The sequence below is a fragment of the Notechis scutatus genome, chromosome 1, assembly GCF_049901735.1.
Source record: "Notechis scutatus isolate UNSWTSFEM ecotype Mainland chromosome 1, rNotScu1.2, whole genome shotgun sequence".
Lineage (NCBI taxonomy): Eukaryota > Metazoa > Chordata > Lepidosauria > Squamata > Elapidae > Notechis > Notechis scutatus.
The window spans coordinates 255571568-255599433 of NC_142009.1; the positions used below are offsets into that span (position 1 = coordinate 255571568).

The 27866-nt window shown below is 37.1% G+C and overlaps 1 protein-coding gene across 10 annotated transcripts in view; it reads right to left on the minus strand.

Annotated features, from left to right (window-relative positions):
* The window catches only part of ANO5 (anoctamin 5), a 71782-nt gene extending 45446 nt beyond the window's left edge, over window positions 1-26336 (minus strand). For 3 of the 10 annotated variants that reach the window (XM_087951097.1, XM_087951096.1, XM_087951093.1), the window contains exons 1-4: window positions 25872-26305; window positions 8371-8441; window positions 3576-3623; window positions 541-585 (exon numbers count right to left, since the gene is read on the minus strand). In XM_087951097.1, coding sequence (XP_087807223.1) covers window positions 541-585; window positions 3576-3623; window positions 8371-8441; window positions 25872-25932 — 225 coding nt within the window. In that variant the 5' untranslated portion in view covers window positions 25933-26305. Of the gene's footprint in view, window positions 1-540; window positions 586-3575; window positions 3624-8370; window positions 8442-25871 lie in introns of all 10 variants that reach the window. The other 7 variants (XM_087951102.1, XM_087951101.1, XM_087951098.1 and 4 more) reach the window with 5 other exon arrangements.
* Between the last annotated feature and the right edge of the window lie 1530 nt (window positions 26337-27866).

Genomic DNA, 27866 nt, shown 5'->3' on the forward strand with positions numbered 1-27866 from the left:
GTTAGTGGTTTCTTACAGTAGGCTTGGGTTAATAATATTTAAGGGTCCTTGCAGCCCTTCCACTCTTTGATCATGTTTGATTAAATATAATACCCTACACATAAGGTAATTCTACTACGAGGCTGAGTATAGCCTACAGAGGAATTTTGGATTTACCATATTATATTTGGTACCTAAATGATTTATACCTATTTTTTAAAATGCTAGACTTTACTAAATAGCACCTTATGTAAAGAATTATTCCAAAGAAACATATTTTTTTCAATTGTGATAAAATATATTTAGCAATTAAGGAGGTATAAAATAAGGCTGCTTCATATCATTCAATGAAATAGGAGCTATATAGGAAGCTTTAGAATCATACCCTTTGACAGATATTGAATTCTTTGTAAGTGTGTGTGATTTATATTTATTTGTTCAAGGTATAGGCTAAAATTCATTACTTCATCTTGTTCCCTATTAAAGAGAGACATCACATAATGAAGCTTGTTATCACTGCAGCCATCCAGGTGTTAGTGGTACAATTTGTCAATGGTTTACCCTGAGACGTCGCTTCAGGAACAGATTGAATCTCCTTCCAGACTTCTGGAATAACCAACAGGGTGTTAATATATGAGCAAACTCTCTCCAAAAAAACCCAACCCCTAATTCTACAACTTTGTATGATCAGGGAATTGAAGAAATTTTTCCAGACTATTGAATAACTTCATAATCTGAAGGAAAGAAATGGACAAGAAATGCCTATGTAGGTCTTAAAGAAAACCCTCTATCACCTGCTGTTCTCCAGGTATTTATTTTATTTTATGAAATTTATACTGATGTCTATTTACACATGGTGACTCAAGGAGGCTATGCTAGAAATGAAACTGACAGTTTGCAGTCCTGCTATTTTGGAATGCTTCAACACATCTGTAGGAAACCAGATTGATGAAGGATGTTTTAGTATTCAGAATAGCCACCCACAGCTTTCTTACAAGATGTAGAGTCATTGTTTCCATAACCCCTTCATATTTATTATTCATGGATGGAAGTTACCAGCTTGGATCCAACTGGTGGGGTTACAAGAATGAATGATGTTCTGCCACAAGAATGGGCGTGGTCTTTTGAGGACCCATATAAACTTCCTGAATTATTTATTATACCTTTATGTTAAAGAAAGAAGTTATATAAGATGTTGGATTCTTAACAGATGTACAAGACTCATTTTCTTATCCTATCCAGATTAAATATTTGGTAATTAATCCATATAACAAAACAATATTCATTTAGAGATATACAATAGTATTTATGTGACCAACATGGAGAAGTTATATTCTTCAGAGCCAGTTTCCATGTTTTAGAGTTATGCTACAATGCAAGATTAGTCACATATTGTGCCCTTTGTCTTAGAGGGTTATGAACAGCTATAAGTCTTATGTTATTGCTGACCTTAGTTTTCACAAAATGTAATACTATTAAATATTTGACCTTTCTTTATCCATAAATCCCAAAATAAGATGTAACAGGTCTACATTTATCAATATTTACTACAAAGTGGCTTTAACTTCTGAAGCAGGAGAAAGAATTTTGATTTAGGAGGGGGAACCTGATCTTGGATAAATCTCCATTTATATCTCAATTAATGTCCTCAGATGTTTTATTCCCTCCTAGAATGAGAAAACTCTGAAAAATGTGGCCGAGTCTGAATGTAGAACTCTAGAGAGACTAAAGAAGCCACATGCTCCCAAATCTCTACTGTGAGGAGATATGATTTATTTATTTGTTTTGCAAGCAGAAGAAAAGAGTAGGAAAACAGCAAATGCTACTTGCTTCTCCACATGTATGTTGCCAGTATATTGCTAGAAGGGTGGTAGGTTCATCGTTTTTTTTTTTTCAATTGTAGTTTCATACATACTTATCTAAAAGTAAGTTCTATTGTACTCCAAGGAATTTTATTCTCAGCAAACATGCACATTATTGCATTGCTATGTAATTAGTATATATTATGATTAAAATTATGAAAATCCAGCATATAGTACAATTGCAGAAGGTGACATGGAGAATCTTCAAGATTTTAAATTCTCTTTTAAGTAAGTCATCCATAAGCAAAATCTGCATGGACAATACTCTGTAAAATTGGACTTTTTAATATTGCACTGTCCTTTGTGTCTCTCTCATTGGAGAAAATGCCATTATATTATTTCTGCAATACAAGAGACTTCCTACTATCATTAAGAAAACATGCTTTCCTAGACTGAAGCACAATTTTCACATCACACATTAATATCTTTTTATATCACATACACACAACAATGGAGCATTTTTGTGCTGTTGTGCTCTCAACATTTTTCAAGACATTACAGTATAGACCAGAAAAATATAAACACTTTTGAAAAAAAGCACTGCATAGTTTAATTCTTTTGCCACATAAACAGTTATACAAACCTTAATAAAAGTTTTTTCACCAGCCTTTCAAATATAAATTCATAAAAAGAACACAAACCTGAAGTAAGTTGCTTTCAGGATTTACTCTCATTTTCTTTCAATATTATTATACTTTTTGCCATGTATTATTTTAAGATAATAATAGAAAAACTCTGTTCCTACATCAAAACTATAAATGCACCGAAAGACCCATGGCAAAAGAAAAGCATATTAGTAATAGAAAACATTAGTAAGACACTACCCCATGTGAGGAGGGAGCTGAAGAGGTTACTATGTCAGAATTTAAATTACTAAGGAAAGAAATGTACATTTTAGGTCTATTACATTGAGATAATACAATTTCATCCTGGTTTTTACCCATTAGAAATTGTTTACTTTAAAAAAGTAAGCTATATTATTCTTGCTTGGACTTCAACTTTAAAATTATCCCACTCAGACTATTCCACTCACCCCTGCCCAAAAATATAAACTTGATCCTTCACTGCAACTTACAGGGAAGTGATGTACAAGTAGTTTACTTAGAGAGTGCATGCAATTTTTCATTGCTGTAGAAATGAATTCCGTGTTAATAAACAAGCCAAAGTTCTGTTAAAAAAGACCCCAGACCCTTAAAGTAAACTCATTCCAAAGCAAAATCAAACATAAAAAAAAAGAGAAAAGAAAAAGAAAAATCTTTCCAGTTTTCAGTGTTAGGCTGACTTTTCAAAGATGTTTATTGTCTGTATACAACTATACATTTAGTGATTTTTTTCAAAACTCTTCCAGTGGAAAATATTAGAGGATTACAGTTTTGGTGAGGCAATCAGTAGTATTTAAGTAATCACCCCTGATGGAAGTATTATTTCAGAAATGTAACCCTACAAAACTGGTTTACTTAACCTCTAATCTTTCATTCATGCCGGAACTGTAACTCATATAACTGGGAATTCTTGTAATTGAAGTCCAAATCTTTTTCAGCCACACTGAAGAAATCTGCTACTTATAATCTGCTGATATCTGAAGCATATATTTGGTTCTTCAAAGATCTTAGGAAAACTGGAAAAATCTTTCCCCCCCTTTGTCTCTCTTTTCTTTTGCTGCATTTTGACAAACAACGCAACACAATACCATCCATGCAGGAATATATAACCACTTCCCCTGTAGCTGCTTACCCCTTGAAGGTCAGAGATGAGCAATGTGGTCTCAGTGGTACTTAGGCCCTGCCAGTGGCATCATGGAAAAATATAATGCTGTTAGTGTGGTGCAAAAGCAGCAGGATGCTTATAAAAATGCAGCAACCATAAACTCTGTGGCATTTTTTTGTTTGTTTGCAATAGTGGTGAATATCTATAGCTGGGGTGTAAGATGAGGGTGAAGGTTCGTTCTCCAAGCTTGTGGGTTGGTTTCTGAACATTTTGTTACCAGGCTAGGTAACATCTTCAGCAGAGTTTAAGGGATGTCAGTGTTCTGTTTATAAGGGCTTCTGGTGTGGGCGTGTCAAGTGAGGGCCTTGTGATGCAGTGGTGGGATTCAAAATTTTTGACTATCGGTTCTGTGGGCATGGCTTGGTGGGCATGGTGTGGCAGGGAAAGGATACTGTAAAATCTCCAATCCCACCCCACTCCAGGGGAAGGATACTGCAAAATCCCATTTCCTCCTCGCCCCACTAACCTGCTTTCCAGCACTGTTCTCCTGTGCAGGGCAACAAATGAAGATCCAGCTGATCAGGCAGGATAAGGAATTGCAGACTTGAAAGGCCAGCAAAACACACACAGTTGGAAAGACCCCAGGACCCCAGATAAGCCTCAACAATACCAGATAACTCGTGATTTGCTCTCAGCAGTTGGCTGTGCGCAACTCCCCCTTTTAAACACTGTTTTCCCAGCTGCAGCTAATGAAGGGAATCAGAGCTCTTTCCTCCCCCGCAAGACACACAATTCACATTGCTCCCTTCTGTTCCTCCCTCTGTTCCTCCTTAAGATGAAGAGGGGGTGGGCCTGGGTCTTCCTTTGAATTCCCTCTGCCTTGCTATAGATCTCTCCTGCTCTGCCCAGCTGGACTTTGCCCTTCCCCAGTTTCTTCCACAGCCAACGGAGCCACACTCCCACTCCCTGTCAGCTGCTCGGCTTCCCCCTCAGAATCAGATTCCAAAAGGGACATGACAGCTCTTGTGATGCGTCAGGTGTGAGTCATCAGTGAGCCTTATGATGAGTTTTGTGATAAGAAGTTTAAATCAGGTCAGGGTCAGGTGAACTGCTGGTGGGGGAGGAGTTGCATGGGTTGGTTGAGGGTTGGTGGTGTCTCTGGTTGGTGTGCAGTTGATTTGGATTCTGAGGGGTTCATAGGTTGGTTGTAGGTCAATGTGTCTGTTGATGGAATTGCTTCTGGAGTGTCAGGCTTTGATGAACTTACAAGTGTGGGGGTGGGCCTTAGTGTAGCTGTTTGTTTATAGTTCAAAGCTGTGATGAATGATTCCAGGTTTAATTCTTAAAACAACAATGGATCACTTAGGCCATCTGTCATCTTTTACTTATTTAGATAAGATAGGAGTCTGCTAATAACTTATGTTTCACATGGATTTTCTCTACTTTGTCAAACATTTGTGATTATAGCTTTAAAGTATGCTACATAAAAATGGCTCAATAATATATTTTGAAATTGATAAAAAAATTTGACATGGTATTTTTAAGCTCTTGAAATATTCTTACACAAATCTGTTTCACCTAGATATTGAATTTTCAAGTCTAGCGGTCTTTAGAATACAATCCATACTACCATATAGAACAGAAACCTAATGCAGGAGGTTTCAAGAAGATGTTGAATTCAATACAATACAGTTATTTACATAATTCAGTAGCTGTGTTGCTACAAGCAATTAAACATAACAAAGTGAATTACATTGATATGCGATGGTGACACATTAAAAAAGGGAACAAATGCTTGAGGTATTAGTTTTAACTATAAGTAGGGGAACTGAAACAATTGCCTAGATATATTAACTTCATGAATGGGGAATGGCTAAAATGTGTATTAAACATGCATTTTGTTTTAGTGTTCTTTAATAAAAAAATTAAACTAGACTTATGTTATTAGTTTGTAATTAGTTTGAAAATCTTAAACAAATGATTATCTCTGTACTTGCAGAAATTAAAATAAAAACATAAAAAATTTGTTGTAAAAAGCAAAGTGGACAGTATACATATTTGGTAATCTACCAGAACTAATTTGAGCGACACCATTTACATTGTAATAAATATTATGAATAAAATGCATTCTCCTAATGATATTTCCATAATTTATCTTGTAGGCAATATTTTGCTAACTTCTGTAAATTACCCTGACTGAAACTTCAGGATAGTTGTTTTTTTTCTGTTGTTCTTAGTATTTAGTATTTTAGTATCTAGAATATAATATTTGATTCAAACCTTGCCTGTTCTTTTAGGAAATTTCAAGACAGTAAATTTGAAGCCTGTTAAGACATTCTAAAAATCAATAGTTATAAATATTAACAAAAGTATTTATCTTTGATCGCTCAAAACTTTACCAAATTGCACTGTGACTTCTAAGTCTGAAAAGTTGTGAATTAAGGAAACAAATTATATATATATATAACCAGAGTTCATTTGTTACGTTAATTATTTATACAAAAATACATGTAGAATTTGAGGTGTTTAATGTTTCTCCCCTTCCCTGTTTTATCCATATTTATATAAATGTCATTCTTTTATATTTTGATTGTTTTAGAATTAATTGTTTTAGAATTATATAATTTATATTACCATATTCTAGTCAATAAACCCTTCTATTCATATCATTTTCCACAGCCCTGATTGAAAACAGGGTCATAAGCAAGTGTGCAAATCAAGGAAATTTCTATTAAGTGGTTCCAAAATGAAACATTAAATGTTAATCTTGGGGCATGTTGAAGAGTGTGTACCATGGGAAAGAGATTGTCTGGCTAATATAACGATTAATGTCAGAAAAAGTCAGGCCTCTTCAAAAGTTAACCCCCTTCTGTACATAAATTCTGTACCAAGATATGGAATTAAACTTGTAAAAAGAATCAAATCAAAGCACAGGACAGGACAGAACTATACTATTTGCAGAAGACAATATTGGCTACTACTATTTTTCTCTTTGCCTTCATGATCAATTCTAGTTTCTTTTCAGACTGTATCCAAAGTAAGTTAGGAAATGCATAGTTCCATTTCCATAATTAGAAATTCGAATAGATTTAGATTGATTTAAAAAGCAGTCCTATTTTTGAAAGTTGGTGAAAGTTTTGATAACCTAGAACAGAGATGTCAAACTTGTAGCCCGCAGGCGTCACATGCGGGCCATACCCACCCCCATTTTAGCAAAGGGAGAAAAGTCATGATAGGTCACATTTGACACCCCTGACCTAGAAGTTGGTTTTTGTTGAGGGAAAAAAGCTGAGGCTGTTTCTAATTATATTTACATGGGGAAAAGGCTATTGTTATTGGTGTTGTTGTTGTCTTAATAGCTTTTACAAATGGAATTGTCTGAAATGGAAGATTCCATAGATAGGTATGAACAGGAATAGAACACACAAGAACTAGTTTCTCCCTTCCTCTTAAAAGAGACCCAGTCTAGGCTAAATGGTCCCATTCCATGAAGCAGAAAAAACACACAAATTTTTTTTTATTAATGGGACGTGAAGTTACCAGACTGTTTTTAATATATATGATGGGGAGAAATAATTAAAATGCACCCACTGTCATTTTCTACTCAGGATAGTAAAAGTTTGCATAGGTGTTAGTGCTGTTTTTAAATTCCCCATGGCACTAATCTAAGTACAGCCTGAAAGTAACAGGAACACATGATAATTGATGTAATCGGTACTATTTTAACTATTTAAAAAAGTTGTGCTTAGTGGACACTTATATGAATGACTTAATCTGCAAGGAAAATAAATTAACTCAAATTAATGGAAGGAATGGGAAAATGAACATGAGATATACACATTCCCAAACTGAAAAAAAAAAATTCTTAGCAATCAAACGTAGAAAATAAATACAATATTGCAAAAGGTTAGCAATGAAAAAGCTGAACAGTGTTACAGGTCATCTACTCTCATTAATGATGTTTTTAAAATACAATTTAGTACTTCAGAACTCATTCTGGGATAAAATTTAGATCCCTTATTGAACTATGGATGCTTAGTACTGATACTGACAAGTAACTTGATATTGTTTTCAATCAGATATGCATGTACAATTTCATTCTGACAAACCATGGAGATAATAATAATAATAATAATAATAATAATAATAATAATAATAATAATAATAATAATAATAATAATAATAATAATAATATCATCTCCAGAACCGTTAGTCTTCTAAAATCGTCAAGTGTATTTTCCCACGTCATTATAGTTGTAGCAATGTTTCGGCAGAATCTCATCTGCCATCATCAGGCTTCTGTATTGTGTTCGTCTGTGAGTCAGACTTTCACAGCCGTTTCAGTTTTAAATTTGGGGCTAGCCTACTGCTGTGCCAGAGGAACACAATACAGAAGCCTGATGATGGCAGATAAGATTCTGCCGAAATGTTGCTACAACTTTAAAAGCACAACTATAATTACGTGGGAAAATACCCGAACAAAGCTGAATACCATACATACATACACACACACACACACACACACACACACACACATATATATATACACAGTTCTGCTCAATATGGTCTCCTCCAGATGTATTGGTTTGGAATTGAAAGAACTGAAATCTTTTTTGAAAAGCAGAAGATGTAGAGCCACAACCCACAAGGATTCACAATCTTATTATCATAAATATATGTTTAAATAGCATTTTTAAATAAATACTAATTTTAAAAAAACATACAAATGTAGTTTGGCAATATTTATAGTTATTATCAAGTAACTTCCATCAATATCCAATCTAATTTTATAAAACCATTGATATTCACAATAAAAGCTTACCTCAGAATTGCCAGGAAATTCTGAATCTGTATTTGATGTACTTTCAAACAAAGGTCCATTACTTTCTTCCCCTGAATAATATAGAAAAAAGTATGTTTACTTCTCATGTTTCATATTTTAAATATTGTTTTCATTTGTTTATATAAGACATATAGATACACACCAAAACCCTTGATTTTAAATGTATTAAAATATTAAGCAAACAAACATCATACAGTTTTTCAAATAATGCAACAGTAAAACTTTATAATTTTCAAATGCCTATGAAAAGGTATACCCACTTGCCATTGTTTACTTATTTTATTATAATGTCTTTATTTGTTGTGAGCCACCCAGATCACTGGAAGTTGGGCTGCATACAAGTTTAATAAATTAGAATTATTATTAATGTCAAAATGACCGTGACAAAAGTAGTAGGTTAATATCCCTGGTAAAAATATTCTGCAACTGTAAAGTGCCAATACTTAGAAGACATTCTCCCAAACAACCAATAACAACTTCAACTTTAGGCAGTGGGATCAGAATCTCCATGACTAAGAGATGTGGTCCCTGAAGTCCTAGTTGCCATTGTAAAGGTCAGGATGTATGAAAAAGGTGCAGTACAGTTCATGGAGGGTCTGGAAGATATCATTCAGGTTAGGGAGGGTACATGAGAATGTGCAAGATGCATTGTGTGAATCAGGGAGGGTGTGAGGGTGGGCATGAGAGATGCAGCACAGGTGAGGGAGAATGAACAAGGTTGTAGTGCAGGGTGGGTACATAAAGGTGTGAAATGGTACATGAGAAGTACGGCATAGATCAGGTGTGTGAGGCTGTGAAATGAGCCAGATAAGGTATTTGGATAAGAAGTGCAGTTCATGTCAGGAAGAGTGTGCAAGGGTGTGGCATGGATAGAAGGGGCGACTTTAACCTACAACTGAGAGTCAGTTTATTGTTGTGGGCTAGCACCCAGCTAAAAACCAGCAAACTGTGAACTCTAGTCTGCCTTAAGCATAAATCTGGGTAACTATTACTTTCTGTTAGCTCAAGGAAGTGGGCAATGACAAACCACTTCTAAAAACAGTAACAAGAAGACCACAGAGATTAGTCTGGGATGTTGTCAGGTGTTAAAACTGAATTAAAACATACACAAAAAGAAAGAACCAGAATACAAAATTAATTCAAACCAACTTGTCTCAGGAATTATTATTGCTTCATTAGATATGGACAATATAGTATCCTTGAATTATTCCTGCATCTTGAAATGTATCAAAGAAGGAGCTGGTTTGGTATAAAACTATATAACTCTGAAAACGGAGTCCAGTGAGTTCTGCAGTGAGTTCTTCCCTTTGTCACCAGTGTGGCTTTATGAAAGAGTTGAACAGCTTTTATTTTCATTTTAGATTCATCTTGGTTTGTTCTGTCAATCAGACTCAAATGATAATTAATTTTAACAGAATTGATAAATACAAATTACTACGTCAAACTCTAGTTATTGTAGTTTGTTATTTCATACTGTTTCAAATATCAATAGTTTTAAATATCCATACCTAAATTTATATTCAAACCATGCCAGGTTTTACTTCCAAATGTTAATGGCACAATTTCAGGACCATTTTAAAGGATAGCAAGAGTGGGTATATAAATAATTTGTTTCCTATTTCCATTACTGCCATAAAATTCCAAAACCACCTTCATAAACGCACATCTGTCTTTCCTAATCACATCACCATGCTATCCAGATGGTTGAGAGGCCAAGTTCCAGCTCCCAATATTGCTGTGAATAGTTCATAAAAAGTAGTCACAAAAAAGTAGATTTTAAGCTTTTTAAAAAACCACTTTTTATTGTGACTATTTTTTACATTAAGAAATAAGTAGTATAAAAACAAATATGCAAAGGCCAACATAAACAGAGGATAAAAAAGGACATCTCAATAATGGAGCCATCTAAGCAAAACTTCAGTTCCCTGAGAACGCCAGGTCTGATAACATAACCAGATTTTGAGAGTCTCCCAAAATGACAAAAGGGACAGTAGGGATTATAACAGCTATAAAGTATTCACAATCCTTTCTCTGAAAAGTGGTAAGAGATTTTGACAAGCAAATGGCAGGCATTTAAATTACATATACAGTAAAGCAGAAATTCAGTAAAAGCCAAAGTGATAATAACATGTATTATTTCTACAGTGAAATATAGTTTACACCAGGGATGTCAAACTCACAGCTCATGGATCGGATGCATCACACAATGGCCACGGCCACGCCTGGTTTAGCAAAGGGGGAGAAAGTTGCAATACATCATATGACAATGTGATGTTGCAACACTAGTGGTTTACACTGTTCTTCAGAAATTTTGTTAAATCATACAATAATAAAAAAGGAAACATTTTGGTTTCCCTCCTCTAGGAACTGCATTCAGACTAATGTCACAACAGATTTTCAAGTTGCACTGTTCTAGCAGAAACAGTAGCTTTTGGATGTGGTTTAGATGGGCTGTAGCTTTGTGGCATTGCCCAACTTTGGTTAAATGTTTCTGTTTAAATCTTTCTTCCTATTGCTTGTTTGGTTCTCAGTTCCCTTATTCACAACAAATCTCTCAACTGCCTTTCCCAGCTCAGTGTAGCTATGGTAACACATCTTCTTAAACACTGGTTTATTGCAAATTGTGCTTAAAATTATACCAATGCTTGATGTTAAAATGCATGAGTAAAACCAGCCATAATTGTTTATGATCTGTGAATCCAACCTTCACTCCTAGCTAATGGATATGAACCATTAGACAGACTTGTTTATCATGAAACATTCTAATTCCAGAGGCATCATAAATGGACTTATTCTGAATGGAAATCCATTCTATAAGGATAGATGTAGTTGAGATTGCTTCTGAACCCAAATTTCACTGTTGCTCTCCAACTGAAGCAAATCCAAGAACATGTTTTATCAATTCATGTGATAGGCCAAAGGAATCTCTTTCAGGAACATGTCCATCAAAAGATATGTGATGATAACTCTAGGGTTGACCACTATTAGAGATTCTATAGGGAGTGCTTTTGTGCCTGCTCTGGAAACCTCAGTTGTATAAAGCCTGACAGGTTGATTTGTGGGGGGTGGGGAGAAATATCACTGGTGTTTAAAGCTGGTTGCCAATTCATGTATGGACCAATACCTAGTGCTGATCATTAGACCAGTGTTTTGGAAACTTTCAGGTGTGTGGGCTTCAATTCCTAGAATTGCCAAGTCAGAATTCTTAGAATTGAAGTCCACCCATCTGAAAGTTTAAAAAGCTTCGGCTTGCACCATTCAATTTGAGAAAACATGCTTCTTTCTTTATGATGAATCTTCACCTTTACGGAGATCATCTGAGAAGACTAGTCTAAGTTACAAAGCAGGGATTTAGAATTGGGACTTCTCTGCTGCTGAACTAAGTTTTTCGAATGCATTCCCTATAGGCTTTTTAAAACACTCTTAAAAGACTTATTCTGCACAAATTTTTTAGTGTTGATTAGCTTATTAATAGTTTTACTTGTCCGGTTTTGGTTTCAATTGCTATTTTAAGTATTTCTAAGGTTTAATTTTAGATTTTAATTTAATAAATTACTAAGAGATTTTTAGCAATAGTATACAAGCAAAATAACAAACAAATAACATTAATGTGGAAATCACTTTTATATTTCCATTTTTTTTAGAATAGAATAGAATAGAATTCTTTATTAGCCAAGTGTGGTTGGACACACAAGGAATTTGTCTTGGTGCAAATGCTCTCAGTGTACATAAATGAAAAGATAGATTCATCAAGAGTCAAGAATCGTAAGGTACAACACTTAATAATAGTCATAGGGTACAATAAGCAATCAAATCAGACTAGGAAACAGTCTATAAATCGTAAGGATACAAGCGACAAAGTTACATTCATACAGTCACAAGTGGAAGGGGATGGGTGACAAGGAGTGATGAGAAGATTAACAGTAATAGTAGTGCAGACTTTGTAATAGTTGATCAGTGTTGAGGGAATTATTTGTTTAGCAGAGTGATGGCTTTTAAATTCTCAAGATAGCTTAAAACAAACAAAACTAGCTTTCCATTTTTATTCTAAATAATCTCAAAAAAAAAAATCAATTTCCCCAAAATGAAGTGCTTCAGATGTATTTGATTACAATTTCTATTATCGTTAGCCAGTATAATCTTCCAGGATTGGGGGTGTTTGAATCCAACATATTTTATTTCTGAGTGTAGTTTTAAATTTAGAAATGTAATCTTTCTCTCCTTGAAATAATTGTGAAATCCCTTTACCATTTAGCTTTGGGATATGCTCATGACAAATTAAGAAATGGCTGTTAGCTTTATCATAGCTTTGTCGTCATTTTTTTTAAGTATCTATTTTCTGCATTTAGTTGTAAGGCTTGCTCAACATTTGCTAACTATAGCTTCTTGGATCTCCTAACTTGTGGTTTAGAAAACCTCTTTGAAGAACAAACCAGAGATCACTGTATAATTTCCCAAATCAAACTGAGAAAAAAAATTAAAGACCAGTGTGAAATTTATGGGCAGTCACTTATACAGGCAGTTCTAACATCTTGCCATATTCTTGATACTTCTAAAATGTTCCTAATATTAAAACAGTTCTGCTGGGAAAAAAAATCACAACTTAGAATGCCAAATTATAAAATAGCACTGTACCTGTAAATATTAGGGTTCCTGAACAGTCCCAACGAATATACTCTTATCAGAAATGTTGAAAAATTGAATGAATAAAGAACACACTGACCAAATTAAGAAATTCTAGATAAACATGATAAGCTGTGTAACAGATTTCAGTATTTAACTCCAAGGTATCTGACAAATATTTTGTTTTCAATTGTCTCCTTGTGAAATTAGTCCCCAAAATCATTAAATTCAACATGAGCTTAGGAAAAGAATCTTCAACAATATAAAATTTATTTTGCGACAGGAATGCCGAATCCTAGGCTACTTGGGGAAAATATTTTTCCAAAGTTCCAAAGTTAACATTTAAAAAGAAAATTATTTATTTGATCTTTCAATGGCAGCTAGTCTTTAAAGTTTTAAGGAATGTTTTATGTTTTAAGGAATGTTTTACATGCATGTATAGATCCAGTCACTATCAATGCTTAATCACTATATCAATTTTTCTCCTTGATGATCTGTCAGGATTTTTAACAATGCACTTATTGCCACTGTAACTGAATCAATCCATCCACCTTGCATACATACATGTATGTATGATCATATATTTCTATTTAGACTAGTTGTTACAACAATTCCAAGTTGAGATAATCATACGATTTTACATGCCAGGCCAACAGTATAAAACTGTAATCTTGCACTGACCAATCATCAATATATCCTGCAGAGTATACCCATATGGGAGAATCAGGAAATGTCCTGCACAAACCATGAAATTCTGAGTAACAGCAACAAAAATATTACTGGTGTTTATCTGTTATAGGAGTCAAGCGTTGATGAATCTAGCATATCATCAAGAAATGAAAATAAAATTGGAATTATCTGGAGCAACAGAATAACTCAATCTGCTGAATTCAAAATTGCCTTATCCATCTCATACTTCCTTAGTGCCCTTTTCCGAAGTTTCTGCTCATTAATATCAGCAAGATAATGAATAGCAATTATCTGCTTGATAATGCATGCTACAAAATTAAATTTAAAAACCAGTCCTTAAGTCCTTTAAGTTCCCTATCCCAGTGCCCCTTTAACAAATTCCATACAAATAATATTCAACATTTTAATGTTGATATATTTTATGTTTGTAAATCATGTGAAAGAACAACTTTATGCCTTCTGAAAATTTCTGTAACTACCGTATAGTGATAGATATTACTCTATTCCCTTCATGTAATAATATGGAGTAAATGTGAACAATTTCTAACCAAATTACTGATGAGCATGTATCGTACGTCATTGTATCACTTCAGTCACTCGGTTAAAATAATAATATATTTCTTATTTCGTATTTTCAATATGTATACACATACATTGTTACTGTGAGCTGGATACATGATAAACACGCAAACATAATGTAGGCATCATCCCAAGGGTAGGTTAATTATTCTGTAAGAGATGTTCAACAAACCAAAAATGCATTTGGTTAAGTACTACCCCCTGAGAGTAGTCATTAGAGCTGTTCCTGCTTCAAAACATGATTCTGAAAAAAAAAAAAATCATTTTGAACCAGGCAGAAGTGCAAGACCTGCCATATATTCATGAAATTAAAAGTGCCATAGATTTAAAAATCACATTAGCTAATGAAAAGACTCCTTAAAACCTCAATTCCAGACTCTAAAGAAGCCTAGAAAAGAAGCCTGAGGTTCTTATGGAGATTGTGTTCTCTTGGGAAGCACGTCTGAAAAATTTCTGAAATATACAAGGCCCAAATCCCTAATTTATCTCACATTTACTGGGAGAGTGTGGAAGAAATAAATTGCATGTTACATGGCAACACATGTAACAATTGCCACCTTTAAACAGGTTTATTATACCAGTTTCCTTAGCATGTGCAAAACTATTAGCATCACATAGTTTTCATGATTTTCTGGTAATACTATGGAAGTGGTTATGCATGCTGACTGAAACCTCTTGTTGCCTTTTTTTCACGAAACAGGGAAAAAATGAACTTGTGATCTATCATTTTGATGATTAGGCAAGATATAGAAAAAAGAGTTACGTTGTTACCATAGATTAAGATGTAAACTTAAAATTGGATTAACAACTGCTATAAAGATTAGAAGCTACCTCCTTGTATCTTTTTTCATTCATTTCTAATTTTTTTTTACTTTTTTTTTAGCTTTCTCTTCCACGTTTTTCTTTTATTTCTCTAATTTAATATTAGCTTGTATTATTTTTTATCCTTTTAAAAAGTGTTTAATAACAACTCCAGAATAAAATATTGGGAATATGCCTCAATTATAGAATAACTATAAAATTACTTTTAAAGTAAAAGTGAAGAACTTAATTCTAACTAGAAACTATTCTTAGACTCTAAGCTTATATAGAAAACATGCCATATCCAAAATTTGGGTTTCAGAGTTTAAATTTTAATTCTATGTATAAAATATTAATTATATTATATAGCATGCTTATTGACATTGTCATTAAAAATAGGCACTTTAAAAGGATGACAGTTTATGGTACAATGTATTATGAACCCCACTCCCCAAGCTGAGCTAAATAAACCATGATTAAATTAAGCATGACAACAAATGCAATTACAGCCATAATCTCTGTGAAATTATTTATTTCTGATATGTACTGGTATCTTACCTCATTCAAACACTTTAAAGACAATAAGTAATACATTCGAGGCATCTAAATTTGAAAATTTCTATCCTTTTGCTCACCTAAGGCAAGAAGAAATTCCATCTTTGTGCAGAGCTGAAGGAAATAGTTTAAAGGAAGATTTGTGTGGTGCTATAACACAATTGTCTACAATACTTTTACTAGCCCTTTAAGAGCCTACTATGCCACTCTAAAAAGCAACTCATAGGTCTTTAAGTTAGCTTATCTTGGTCCTTCAATAGCATCTGACCTGCGATATGACTTACGATGAATAACCACAACTTCATTTTTCAGTCAAAGGGCAGAAGAGAGGAAGTGGGTGGCTATTTCCTGGCTTTATAGAAATCTACACCAAGTCACCTTTCCTAAACTTAAAGAAATATGCAAAGCAAATGTAACACCATTCCAAAGTTTCTTTTGAAGTCAAGCAGCCACTCATTCATAAGATAAGGAAACACCTGCATTTTTAAAGAAAAATAGAAGTTTTAAAGGCTTATCTGAATAGCTTTACTGATTTTTTAAATTTGTTTTCAGTATCATGCTTATTGACATTGTCATTAAAAATAGGCACTTTAAAAGGATGACAGCTGGGGACTGGATGGAAAGATTATCAAAAAATAACTTTTTCAGTTTTGAGAGAGAGGGAGAGAGAGAGAGGGAGAAGGAGAGAGGGAGAAGGAGAGAGAGAGAGAGAGAGAGAGAGAGAGAGAGAGAGAGAGAGAAACTTTTCTTCCAAACATTCTACTGCTCCCAAGCTGAGGGAATGTATATTTGTATCCAGTAACCCACCTGCCGCGCAGGGGTTCCGCGGCCGCCCCCCCCCAGGCCCCCCCCCCCACCTCGGTGCCTCCCTCCCAGGTGTCTGCCTCCAGCCCCCGCCAGGCCCAGGAGGGGGGCGCCCCTCTCCCCCCGGCACTTCCGCCTGCCCTCGGGCGCGCGAAGGGCCCCCCCCAGACGGCGGCGGCGACGCGCGGGGGGCGGCCGGGCCCCCCCCTTTGCCCCGGGCCCAGGGCGCTGCTCCCCCCCTCTTATTCCGCGACCCCTTTTATTTTCCCGGACCCAGTTATATGACTGGGAGATTATAGTTCCATGTATTTGCATATACAAATGCTATGAATATGTGTTGGGACAAAAAATGACAAACCATAAAATATATGTTGTGCTGTGAACTCTTATCTTTTTTTTTTTTTTGAGGGGGGGGGGTACTGACATGCTTTGACAGATAAGGGTCAGAGTTTAAGTCATAATACTGTTTTGCATTTTAATAAAATGTTGACTTGCAATGGATGCCCTTGGTATTTACTGGCATGATAGAAAGAAAAGTTTTGTTTGATATTACTTGGATCCAACAGTATCCGAATAGCTTAATACATCTTCAAGATATAAAATAAAAATTGCAAAGCAGAAGGCCAAAGTTTCTGGGTGGGGGGGTCAAGTTCAAATATAATGTGCTTCATCTCTTGAATAAAGAGCTTGAAGACAAAACATGACCTCTTTACTGTTGATGGGAAAATGTCAAGAAAATTATCACTGCAGTTTTCTTCAAGGAAGAACAGTCAGAAAATGCAGTGCAAAATTAAACATAATGATTTTTCTTCTCTTACAGAACATACTCAGTAAAAGCTTTTAGAATACCATCAGCTATGTACTTTGTAAATATTAACCTTTCCCTTAGTCATTGAGAAATAATTCCATTACAGTCTGCTTCAGGAAAATGACTTAGAAATGCTATAAATAATTTACACAATGTTTTCAAAAAGTGAAATGTTTCTCAAATCATCCTATAAACATATTTTCCAGTGCAATGATAGTAACATATTTTTACTTTCAACTTATGCTGGTACATCTCATCTCATTATGAGGGTACTAACAACTTCTCAAAAGTCCATCCTAGCCACGCCACACTATACAACTTTTGTCCCATCTCCAACTTTCCATCTTTGCAGAAGGTTATTAAGGGGTGGTTGTCATATGCAGCTTCAGGGTATCCTGGGTGAAGAGGGTTATCTTGACTCTTTTCAGCCTGGTTCAGGCTAAGGTTTAGCACTGAGCCAAAATGATCATAATGGAACACTTGGAATGGAAGTGATGTACCTACCTATCCTGACACTCCTAGATCTCTCAGTGACCCCGGCCATGGTATCCTTCTGGACTGACTTTAGGGACGTGGAGCGGGATTTTTGCTGTGGCCAGTTTGTTTTGGTGGGCAAGGAGAAGTTGAGTCCTAGGCATTTGCAGTGACCTATATGAAACTGCTGAGTGAGGTCATCTAAGACAAGATAAGACAAGGTACAATATCATCAGTATGCTGAAGATATCCAGCTACAGATGTCTACCCCTGGCTGGGTGGGCAATGTTCTTGCCTTGATGACCAAATTCCTGGAGATTGTAGGGTCTGGATGGTGTTGAATGGCTTTGGGGTTTTGGCACCCCAGGGCCTGGTGACTTGTCATCAGTACTTGGAGCTGAGGTGCACTGCTTATGAGCAATAACGTTTCCTTTATCACTTAATTTTTTCCATTACATTATATACATAGTCTCTGAAGAACAGAGAGGCATAATCCTTTTCAGCACTGTTGTACAGATAGTCCTTGACTTACAACAGTTGATTTAGTGATGGTTCAAAGTTACAACGGTGCTGAAAAAGGGGACTTATGGCCATTTTTCACACTTATGACCACTGAAGCATCCCCATGATCACATGATTTACATTCAGATGCTTGGCAACTTGCTATGACACTTGCAGTGTCCCTGGGTCATGTGACCGTATTTTGCAATCTTCTGACAAGCAAAGTCAATGGGGAAGCCAGATTCACTTAACAACCATGTTACTAATTTAACAACTGCAGTGATTCACTTAACAAATGCGGCAAGCAAAGTCATAACATGAGGAAAACTCACTTAACAAATGTCTCACCGAGCAACAGAAATTTTGGGCTCAATTGTGGTCATAAGTCAAGGATTACCTGTATATTTCAAACTATTTCATAGGCTGTTGAATATGGCTCATCAGAATAAAAGGTGAAACTCAAAGGTAGAAAAAGGAAATGTCAGTACCAGAATTATCATGTTCACTGCAGGGGCAAACAGCTTAGGAAAACACAATGTAATTTTGCCTTTTATTTATAACTGCCTTCTATTTATATCATACTTTTCATCATGTAGTCCAAGACAAGTTAGAAAGCTAAGATTAAGTTAAAAAAAGTAATATAAATTAACATAAAAATATATTTACAAAATGTTAATAAAACAGAATGAAATTTAAAAAAAATCAGGAAAAATGAGAAGGGGGAGTAAATGCCAGGAAGATTGCATATAATTGTGGGAGGAAATCAACAAAGTTGGCTTTTCAAAAGCAAAGAATTAAACAGGAATTTTTAATACTAAAGTGGGAGGCCAAACAAGGAAACACTAGGCAAATGTCCCTAAGTAGGAAATTCCAATATTCAGACAAAGCAACAAACAACATCCTGTCTCTTGTCCAAGCAAATTTGGAAGTGACAAGAAAACCGCAACAAATGAACCTAATAGTAAGCAGGCTAATTGAGGATGAACTGTGATATCCTGTTTATAAATAATATACAACTAAAAAGTCAACATGCTGAGTTGCTATTAACTTGGATATCTAGCACTGAAGTCAGGATCAGAAGAAATCTCCCCAAAATGTGCCTTTCTTTTCAAAGGAGTCCAATCTATTCTAGCATGAGCGAAAGCCATATTTTTCAACTTGTATTCAGATGAACAGTTACTTTGCATACATTATATCTTCACTTATTAACCATCAACCTGCTCATCAGTAGTATCATGTAATGATATTGGGATTTCTCAAGCTTCTCTAGAACAGTAGTCGCCAACCAGTGGACCATGGCCCACTGGTGGGTCGTGAGAAAATTTTGGTGGGCCGCAGAGAAATCTCACCCCCAGAATAACCCCCCCCCAAAAAGCAATGATACACAAGGCTGCGTTGCCCACGTGACCCGTGGGCACACTCCCTGCCCACTCACTCCTTACCCGGCAAACTTGCCTGCTAAATTGCTATTTTTCCTTTTTCTGAAAATTATCTGTTCTGCTTTGCCGGGAGATTTAGATTAGCTAGGAAGCAGGAAATGGTTGGATTTCTTGCTTTCTAGCTAGTCTTTAGATCTTCGGCTCTGCTTTTAAGCACAGCCGAACCTCCTTTAGGACTGAAAGTTCTGTTATTCAGTGCAGACTCATGGCAAGCAAATTTTATGTAACAGACTCAGGTAGCCGATGGCAGATAGATAGATCATTGAATGATTCTGTAAGCAACTCAATCTGTCTGCTTGCTTTGCCTGATTTTGGGTAAAAGTTGCTCTTTTTTATTAAAAAAAAATCAATATTTACATACATGGTGTGTTGTGAGTTAATTTTGTGAGTTTGCTTGCAAGCAAATTTTATGTGACAGACTGAGCTAGCCAATGGCAGATAGATAGATCTCTGAATGAATCTGTGATTCTGTGAGCAACTCAATCTGCCTGCCTGCTTTGCCTGATTTTGGGTAAAAGGTGCTCTTTTTTTATAAAAAATTCAATATTTATATAAATATTTATATTTACATACAAGCCACATGACCACCAAGCCACACTCACAGAACCGGTTAGTGGTCCCTGGGATTTAAAATTATGAGTTTGGTGATCCCTGAGGTCCAGAAGGTTGGCAACCCCTGCTCTAGAATCTGACAGTACAAAGACTCTTTACTAGATAGGTGTCCTCAACAAACTAACTGCATTAATTTCACATTTTCCTATAGCAGTCACCTTCCAATGGCAGTCACTTTTTTCTACACATCCAAATAAGTATATCCTTTAACTAGTGTATATGCAATAAAATAGCTGGACCAAGCAATTATTGATGTATTGTTAACAGTTACTGAAGTAGCGATTTCCACAATTGTTGCAGTATTTTCTGTGCACAGATGGTCCTTGCCTAACAACTATTCATTCAGTGTCTATTCAAATTAAGAAGATGCTTAATGAATGGTATTTATATCCAGCTTGCATTTACAAGCTCGTAGCATTCTGGCATCATGTGATCAACATTTGTAATCTTTTTTGCTGGCTTCCTATAAGCAAAATCGATGAGGAAGCTGATAGGAATCTGTAAATGGTGACACATGAGCCCAGAAATTGTAATGTCATAAATGCCAGCTGGGTAAAAGGACCACTCATTCAGCATCAATATAATGTGACCTGACACTTAACAATGTTGTAGGATTTACTTAAAGACAGCAATTGTTAAGTACCAGAATTTCCATTGCTAAGCTGCATGAACACGTTATGTCAAGGCTGTCAAACTGGTGGCCTGCGAGCCGGATGCATCACACGCAGTCCACACCCACCCCAGCTCGCGAAGGGAAAAAATGTCATGAACCATCACGTGATGGCAACGTGACAATGCAAGTTTGATGCCCATCTGATATATCATGCTTTACAACTGCATCCCTTACCAATGGAAGTTCTGGTTCTAATTACTGTGAAGAGTAGTGTAATAAATTCATGAAAAATACATTAATAGGAATAGCCAGTATTACACTTGTATTATTATAAAGTAGTAGATAATTTGAGAACAGGCTGGTGATGCCTAAATTCAATGCAATGTCTAATTTAATGCAATAGAATAGTGTGGCTCTGGATCCAAAGATCATGTTACACTAATCCAAAACACATGGGTATGACAATGGCATGAAATGAACTGCTGATCTTTGAAGTGAAAGTTGAACTTTGAAGAAACAGGAAAAAAAAAGACTATTTGTTGTGGTTAGCCAGCAGCAGGTGCGGACGGCTGAGGAGATGAGGGGCCAGGACCATCAGGGAGTGGATGCTGCCTTCAGAGATTGTGGGGGCTGGCAGCAATGATGAGGAGGTTCCAGAGGAGCCTGTGCCAAGTGCATGTGCACGAAGGATTACTCAGAGGAAAGAACAATTACAGCAGCACAGGTGACTTGGGAGTAAGACTGCAAGGTAATGGCCCCTCCCTCAAGAGGATAAAAGCAGAAAGCAAAGAAGCTCTGAAACTCAACTGGTGGACATCTTAGTTGTGTTTGGAGAATTCTGTAAATTAGTTCTTATCTCTGGGTTTTGGGCAGCCTTGACAAACAACTTGGCAAGGCTCTTTCTTGTCGGAGCTAATTGTTGGAAAGCAGCCTTTTATCTATAAAGGAACAGAATTGTGATTAAATCTTAAAAGGTGGGGGCTGCTGCCTTTGTCTGTGTTTGCTCTCTGGGAATCCGGTTGGGTCAGAACACTATTAATGCTTTTGAATTTTGGTGTTGGAGAAGATGCCAGAAATTATCATGGACAGCCCAAAAAAGAAAACAAATCAATTATCAAACAAATCAATTAAAGGCACAAATGAACAGGCTTAGATCATTGTATTTGTCACATTATGAGAAGTTCTATCTTTCTTGAGAAGTCTATAATGCTAGCAAAGGTGAAAGGTAAAAGAAAAGAATGCCTAGATGCAAAGTGGATGGTTTTGATCATAGCAGCAATGGGTGGGCTGCTGGAAGATCTGAATCATAAGGAAAGTATTAAGGAGAAAGATCCACCTATATAGTAACTAAGAGCCAAGACAAACTTAATTTCTTATATAGATAAAAGTTGAAGTTGTACTGATTATCTTGGAAAATAAATCTAATACCTTCAAGTAGTATCTACACACTATGTATAGCTATTTTGCATACCCCCCCCCAGTTTGATACTACAGAGTTATTGCAATTTAATTTGATGCTTCGTCTTAAATATAAAACATGAAATTTGACAATGACATTAGATGTAAATTGTGCAATTAAATCATTTTTACCTCAGAAAGAGCACTAAGAATCTAAGTCATTAAAATAAGATGCTGGAGATAAAATCTCCTTTGAGTCAAACTCTAAACCTGGAGACTATTTTATACTTTTATTTGTTCAATTTATACCCTGCCTTCCCTTTGGGAGCTCAAGCTAGCAATGTATAGCTTCTTCTCCAACTTTTTCCCTGACACATCTCTTTGAGGTAGGTTGCACCAAAAGTAGACCTAAATACTCAGTGCACTGAGGATGGACTAAGAACCTAATTTAACTTCTACATCAAGCTATTTGTGGTCATGTCCGAATAGTTTTCTTGGCAACAGAATGAAAGTTGTTTTACACTGCTTTGTTCCAGAATATTTTTTATAACTTTGCACATAGTCTACAGCTTTACATTGTTTGCTTCCAATCCCAATGCTCAGCTTCAGAGCTCACATACAGTCAAATATCTGTTGAGCTGCTATATGTGAAAAGAGGTTAAGGTTTTTATACAGTATTGCCATTCTGGGAGACGGTTGCTGAAGTCACAAATCCAAGCTACCAATCTCCAGTATGTTATGTTTGTGTCATTTGTACAGTGTTACTTTTTGGTTTTCCTCTCTACCAGAGTTAGGCAACTTGTTTTTTCCAAATTCTTTTGCTCTGTTTTTACCTTACTCCATCATCTTCACCTGTACCAGCAGAGTCTTATGCTGGTCCAGCTTCTTTCTCAAAGGCCAGTCCCAATTGGTGTTAAAAGGAGCAAGAGAGCTAGCCCTTGGCTCCTATTTTGTGGTGTGCCACAGGGCTCAATATTCTCTGCACTCCTCTTTAAATCTACATGAAGATACTTGAGTGAGATCATCTGTCACTATGGGTTGAGGTATCATCAGTATGCTGACAATACTCAGCTCTATATCTTCACCCTGGTGATCCAAGAGATGCTATGGCTGCATTCTCAGGGTGCCTGGAGGCTGTGGGAAACTGGAGGCGGTGGGGACCTGGATGTGGGGCAATAGGCTTCATCTAAACCCTGGCAAGATTGCATGGCTTTGGATGCATGGAGCTTCAAGATCTGGGACTTACAACAGTTTTGGATGGGGTAGCACTTCCCAAGACAGATCCAATCCGCAACTCAAAGAGCAGGTAGCAGTCACAGCTAGGTGACACTTTGCATAACTTCATTTTGTGTGTTAGTTGGGGCCTTTCCTGGACTAAGGGTCACTGCACGCAGGTACTCAAACCCTAATCATTTCATGTTTCGACTATTGCAATGTGGTCTGCATGGGGCTACCTTCAAAAGGAATTGACACAGAGTGCAGTGGCGTGAGAAGTTCTAGAGTGGCCCATATTATACCACTGCTTCAGGAGTCACATTGGTTTGCTTCCAGGTACAATTGGTTATCACCTTTAAAGCCCTGCGTGGCATGGGTCCAGGCTACTTGAGGAACCATCTCACCTGATGCAATTGGCTCATCCCATCTGTGCTGACAGAGGGGCATATGGTGGATCCTGTCAGTCAAGGAATTTTGGCTGATGGGATCCAAGAGAAGAGCCTTCTCTGCTGTGGCTCCTGTCCTCTGGAACATCTTACCCCCTGAACTGAGATTAGCTCCCACCCTCTTGATGTTTGAAAAAGCCTTAGGCCCTGACTCTGCAAGATGGTTTGGGGACCCAATGGGGGAGCTTCATACTAGAGGTGATTGATTAATTAAAGTTCAACCCCCACCTCCCCTACCTGGGATAGGTGGCAAATAATTTTTCTAAGTAAATAAATAAACTTCTGTAGTACCTGAAAATACAATGTCTTAATACCTACTTCATTGTTTGTAAAATGTACAACCTAACTGCCGAGTGCAAAAAGATACCACAGTAAGTCAATTAAATTCTGAAAAGGCATTACTAGACAGTCCAATTGCAGTTCTTGGACTTATGATTGAAACACTCAGTGTGCTTCTTGGACACTTTCAAAAAGTTCAATAATCTGTATATCTGCAATTAATGTTTTCTAGGAAAAGGAGTACCATATAGCTGACACTGTAGTCCAAGCCTAACCAAATAATCACTCCATCTTGCTTTATCTTTCTCCAATGAGAACATCATAGAAGACAAATAGGACAAAGTGAGCAGAAAGATCACAACAAAAATAAAACGTTAATATCAAAAGAGGAACACAGGGCCATCAAGCTGAAAGTCTAAAGTAACTTCTGATGCCATCAGGTGAAATGGCACTTCAAGCAGTCCTGGGAAGAAAGACAAAGCTTGCTTCCTAATTCTATTAAGAGGTTCTTTTTCCCCATCATTTTGTTACTTCCTCTCTTATGATAGCACACCTCTCATGCGTTTTAATGCTTTTCATTTAAAAGGGACTGAACAAACCCCAGGCCCAAATAAAGTTCACATAGGAGGTATATCTATCTGTCTCAAAAACAATTAAAAAAAACCTCACAAACCTTTTTTTTCTTCTTAAACAGGTCGTGGTTGTCCCAAAGGTGCTTTTTCAGGAGGCAACTGGACTTCCTTGTTTTTCTTTCAAGATATTTTGCTTCTCATCCAAGAAGCTGAAGAAGCTTCTTGGATGAGAAGCAAAACATCTTGAAAGAAAAACAAGGAAGTCCAGGTGCCTCCTAAAAATGCACCTTTGGGACTATTTTTTTTTCTTGGACAATTTTTTTTCTCTCTTTCTTGGAGAATTGTGGTTAAATGTGCTTATTAACCCTTAACTGTTTTGTTACTACTCTAAAATCACCCAGTGCCCATCGTATTCTCTCTCTAGTCTAGACCTACTTCCCTACCGGTTATTTCTAGTAAATAGGTATGCAGCGCTGCCTGTCCTTCAACACCCTGTTTGCACGTGTATTCGTGCAACCTTGTGGAACAATGAATGCAGGAGTGATCATCTGAAGCGGCTTTTTTTGGGGGGGTAATGAAATGCCAACATTTTAAGGAGGGCGGTGCCCTCCTGCTATGGCCTCCTGGAAATCCACAATTTTCTTCTTATTGACTCCAGAACCTCAACTTCACCGATCTTCTCTCCCCACCACCACGGCGGACAGCTGGAAAAATCACGCCTAAAGCAAACCATTTATTTTAATTATTTTTTTTTAAAAAAGCAAACTTCTGACGTTCACGGCTACCACTCGAACCCGACGATCAGGCCGGGACCGAGCTAAGCCATCGCCCTACCCAACCCGGATCCGGCCGGTTGATTTAGCACCGTTATATCCGAAAGCAGAAGGCCCCAAAACCTTCAACATCGGAAGAGGGAAACGGCGGGGGTTGAAACAGCAGGGGAGATTCCCAAGATCTGGCCAAACCGCCGCCTCGGCGAGATGAAAAGACGGGACTTTCTTTCTTCCTTGGGAAATCCTCTTGCAAATGAGGGGACAACGAAATCTCCCACCCTCCTCTTGGCCTACTCACCATCGTGGGTCTGCCCCATCTCGATGAGAGTCTCCTCGTTTTTCTTCCCCACGCGGTTCATGGCTGCTGGGAAAGCAGGCTGGCGGGAAGGGTTAGCAAAAACCAGCCCGGAATCCGTCGGACAAAGTCAGACTGGAAAGAAATGGAGGGCGGGCCAGGCTTCGGCGAAGCGCGAGCGCGCCACCGCCTTTTCCCCTTGTCAAGTCCTCCGCCTCCTGCTTATCTGCCTTCCCGGGAAAGTCGGGAAAGCAGCATAATGAGTTCCTGTCATACCAACTCCAGGGACTGGGAAGGAGATGCCGAGGGTGGGTGAGTGGGTGGGTGGGGGAGGGGAGGGGAGGATGGCTCAGAGTTCTGAAAAAGGGAAGCCTTAAAGATTGAAAGCGGGGGAGGGGGGGTAGAAGTCGAGGAAGAAGCGAAGATTTGGGTGAGTCAGGGTCTGCGCGCGCGCGCGCACCCTCGCCCTGCCAATGTGCAGTTTCGGGTTACCCGACAGCTTGCGTCACGGCACGACAGAGGGGAGGGCGAGAAGAAAGGCGGCGAGGCTTCACGCCGTTTTGCTCGCCTCTTTCTCTTCCTCACACACACCCCCGTCCTCTCTCTCTCTCTCTCTCTCTCTGCCTCTGTTTCTTCCACCCTCTTCCCGTTGAGTCTTTGGGTGCTGATGCTGCTTTGTGGGTGGGACTGTCGCTTTTTATTGAGCCGCTTCATTCCCACATTTGCATTGACCAAGTGAAGTGAAGTAATCGAAAGAGTTGAGCTGGTTTTCCAGTTCTTCCTTCATTTCCAAAGTGGAGAGGGATTTTTTTTATCACGTGACTCTTTCGAAATGTTATTGTGATGAGTTCATTCCTAATAATCCACAAGAACAACTCAGAGGCTTTTCAAAGGACTAGAAGTTGATATAAAAATCACCATTTTTCTTGATTAGCGCACCTCGCAGGAGAAAGAGTACCAATAAAGGATAATATTTATAGCTCAGGGTTGCTCTCTGAGTTGCTGGTTTTCTGACAGATATTTCATTACCCTAACTAGGTATTATCACTATCTGCTAGAAAATGAGCAAGCTCAGAAGAGAAAGAGTGGCAACTTAGAAGTAGATTGCATAAGAGATGTCTTCAATTACAAATTGTAATAGGCTAAAACGTTGTTTGTGTTAAAGCCTTCTAAGATAACCAGAATCCTTTTTGCAATATGTGAGTCTAGCAGTCCTTGCACTCCACAAAGCTGGTGTGTTTTCCTTATTCTAAAATACCAACCTTGAAATCTGTATTGAGTGTCCTGGGAAGCTAGAATGCTATCCTATTACTTTGGGTTTGTTATGAGTTATGAACTTAGTAAACTTGATTTAAGATAAAAATAATTATCCGTACCATACTTTAGTAGGTATCATTGGATTAATTGCTTTTCCCTCTTCAAAGTTAGAATGAGGGATTGCCAACGAATAGGAAGAAAGGTCCCCATAGCTTTTCTGCCATGCTCTATCTAATTAAACATATTTTGATTTTTTTTTTACTATTTATTGTTATCTATGCTAGCTATGGTATATATCTGTAATGAAAGTATTTGATATTTTTGTCCTCTTAGAAACAAGAATATGCAGATGTAACATATTTCATATTGATTGCTACAGATGTGACCTTTGAATAGGGCTGGGAAACTCAGGCTTCCAAGTGTCTGTTGTTATTTATTTCTTTATTTTATTTATTATCATATTTACTGTTTTCATAAATAACTCAGTGTGATAAACATATCTAATACTCTTTCCTCCTTTTTTCCACAACAGCATTACTGTGAGGTATGTTGGGATTGACTGCCCGAAAGTTGCTCAGTTGGCCTTCATGGCTAAGGGGTAGAGCTGACAGTTTCTAGCTGGTGCCCTAACCACTAGACTATAGTCTATATTAATAGTATTCCACCTATTCTTGAGAACTACATTTCCTGGCTTGTTACCTTGAAGTGATGGCAATTGTTTTAACAGTATAAAATGTTACA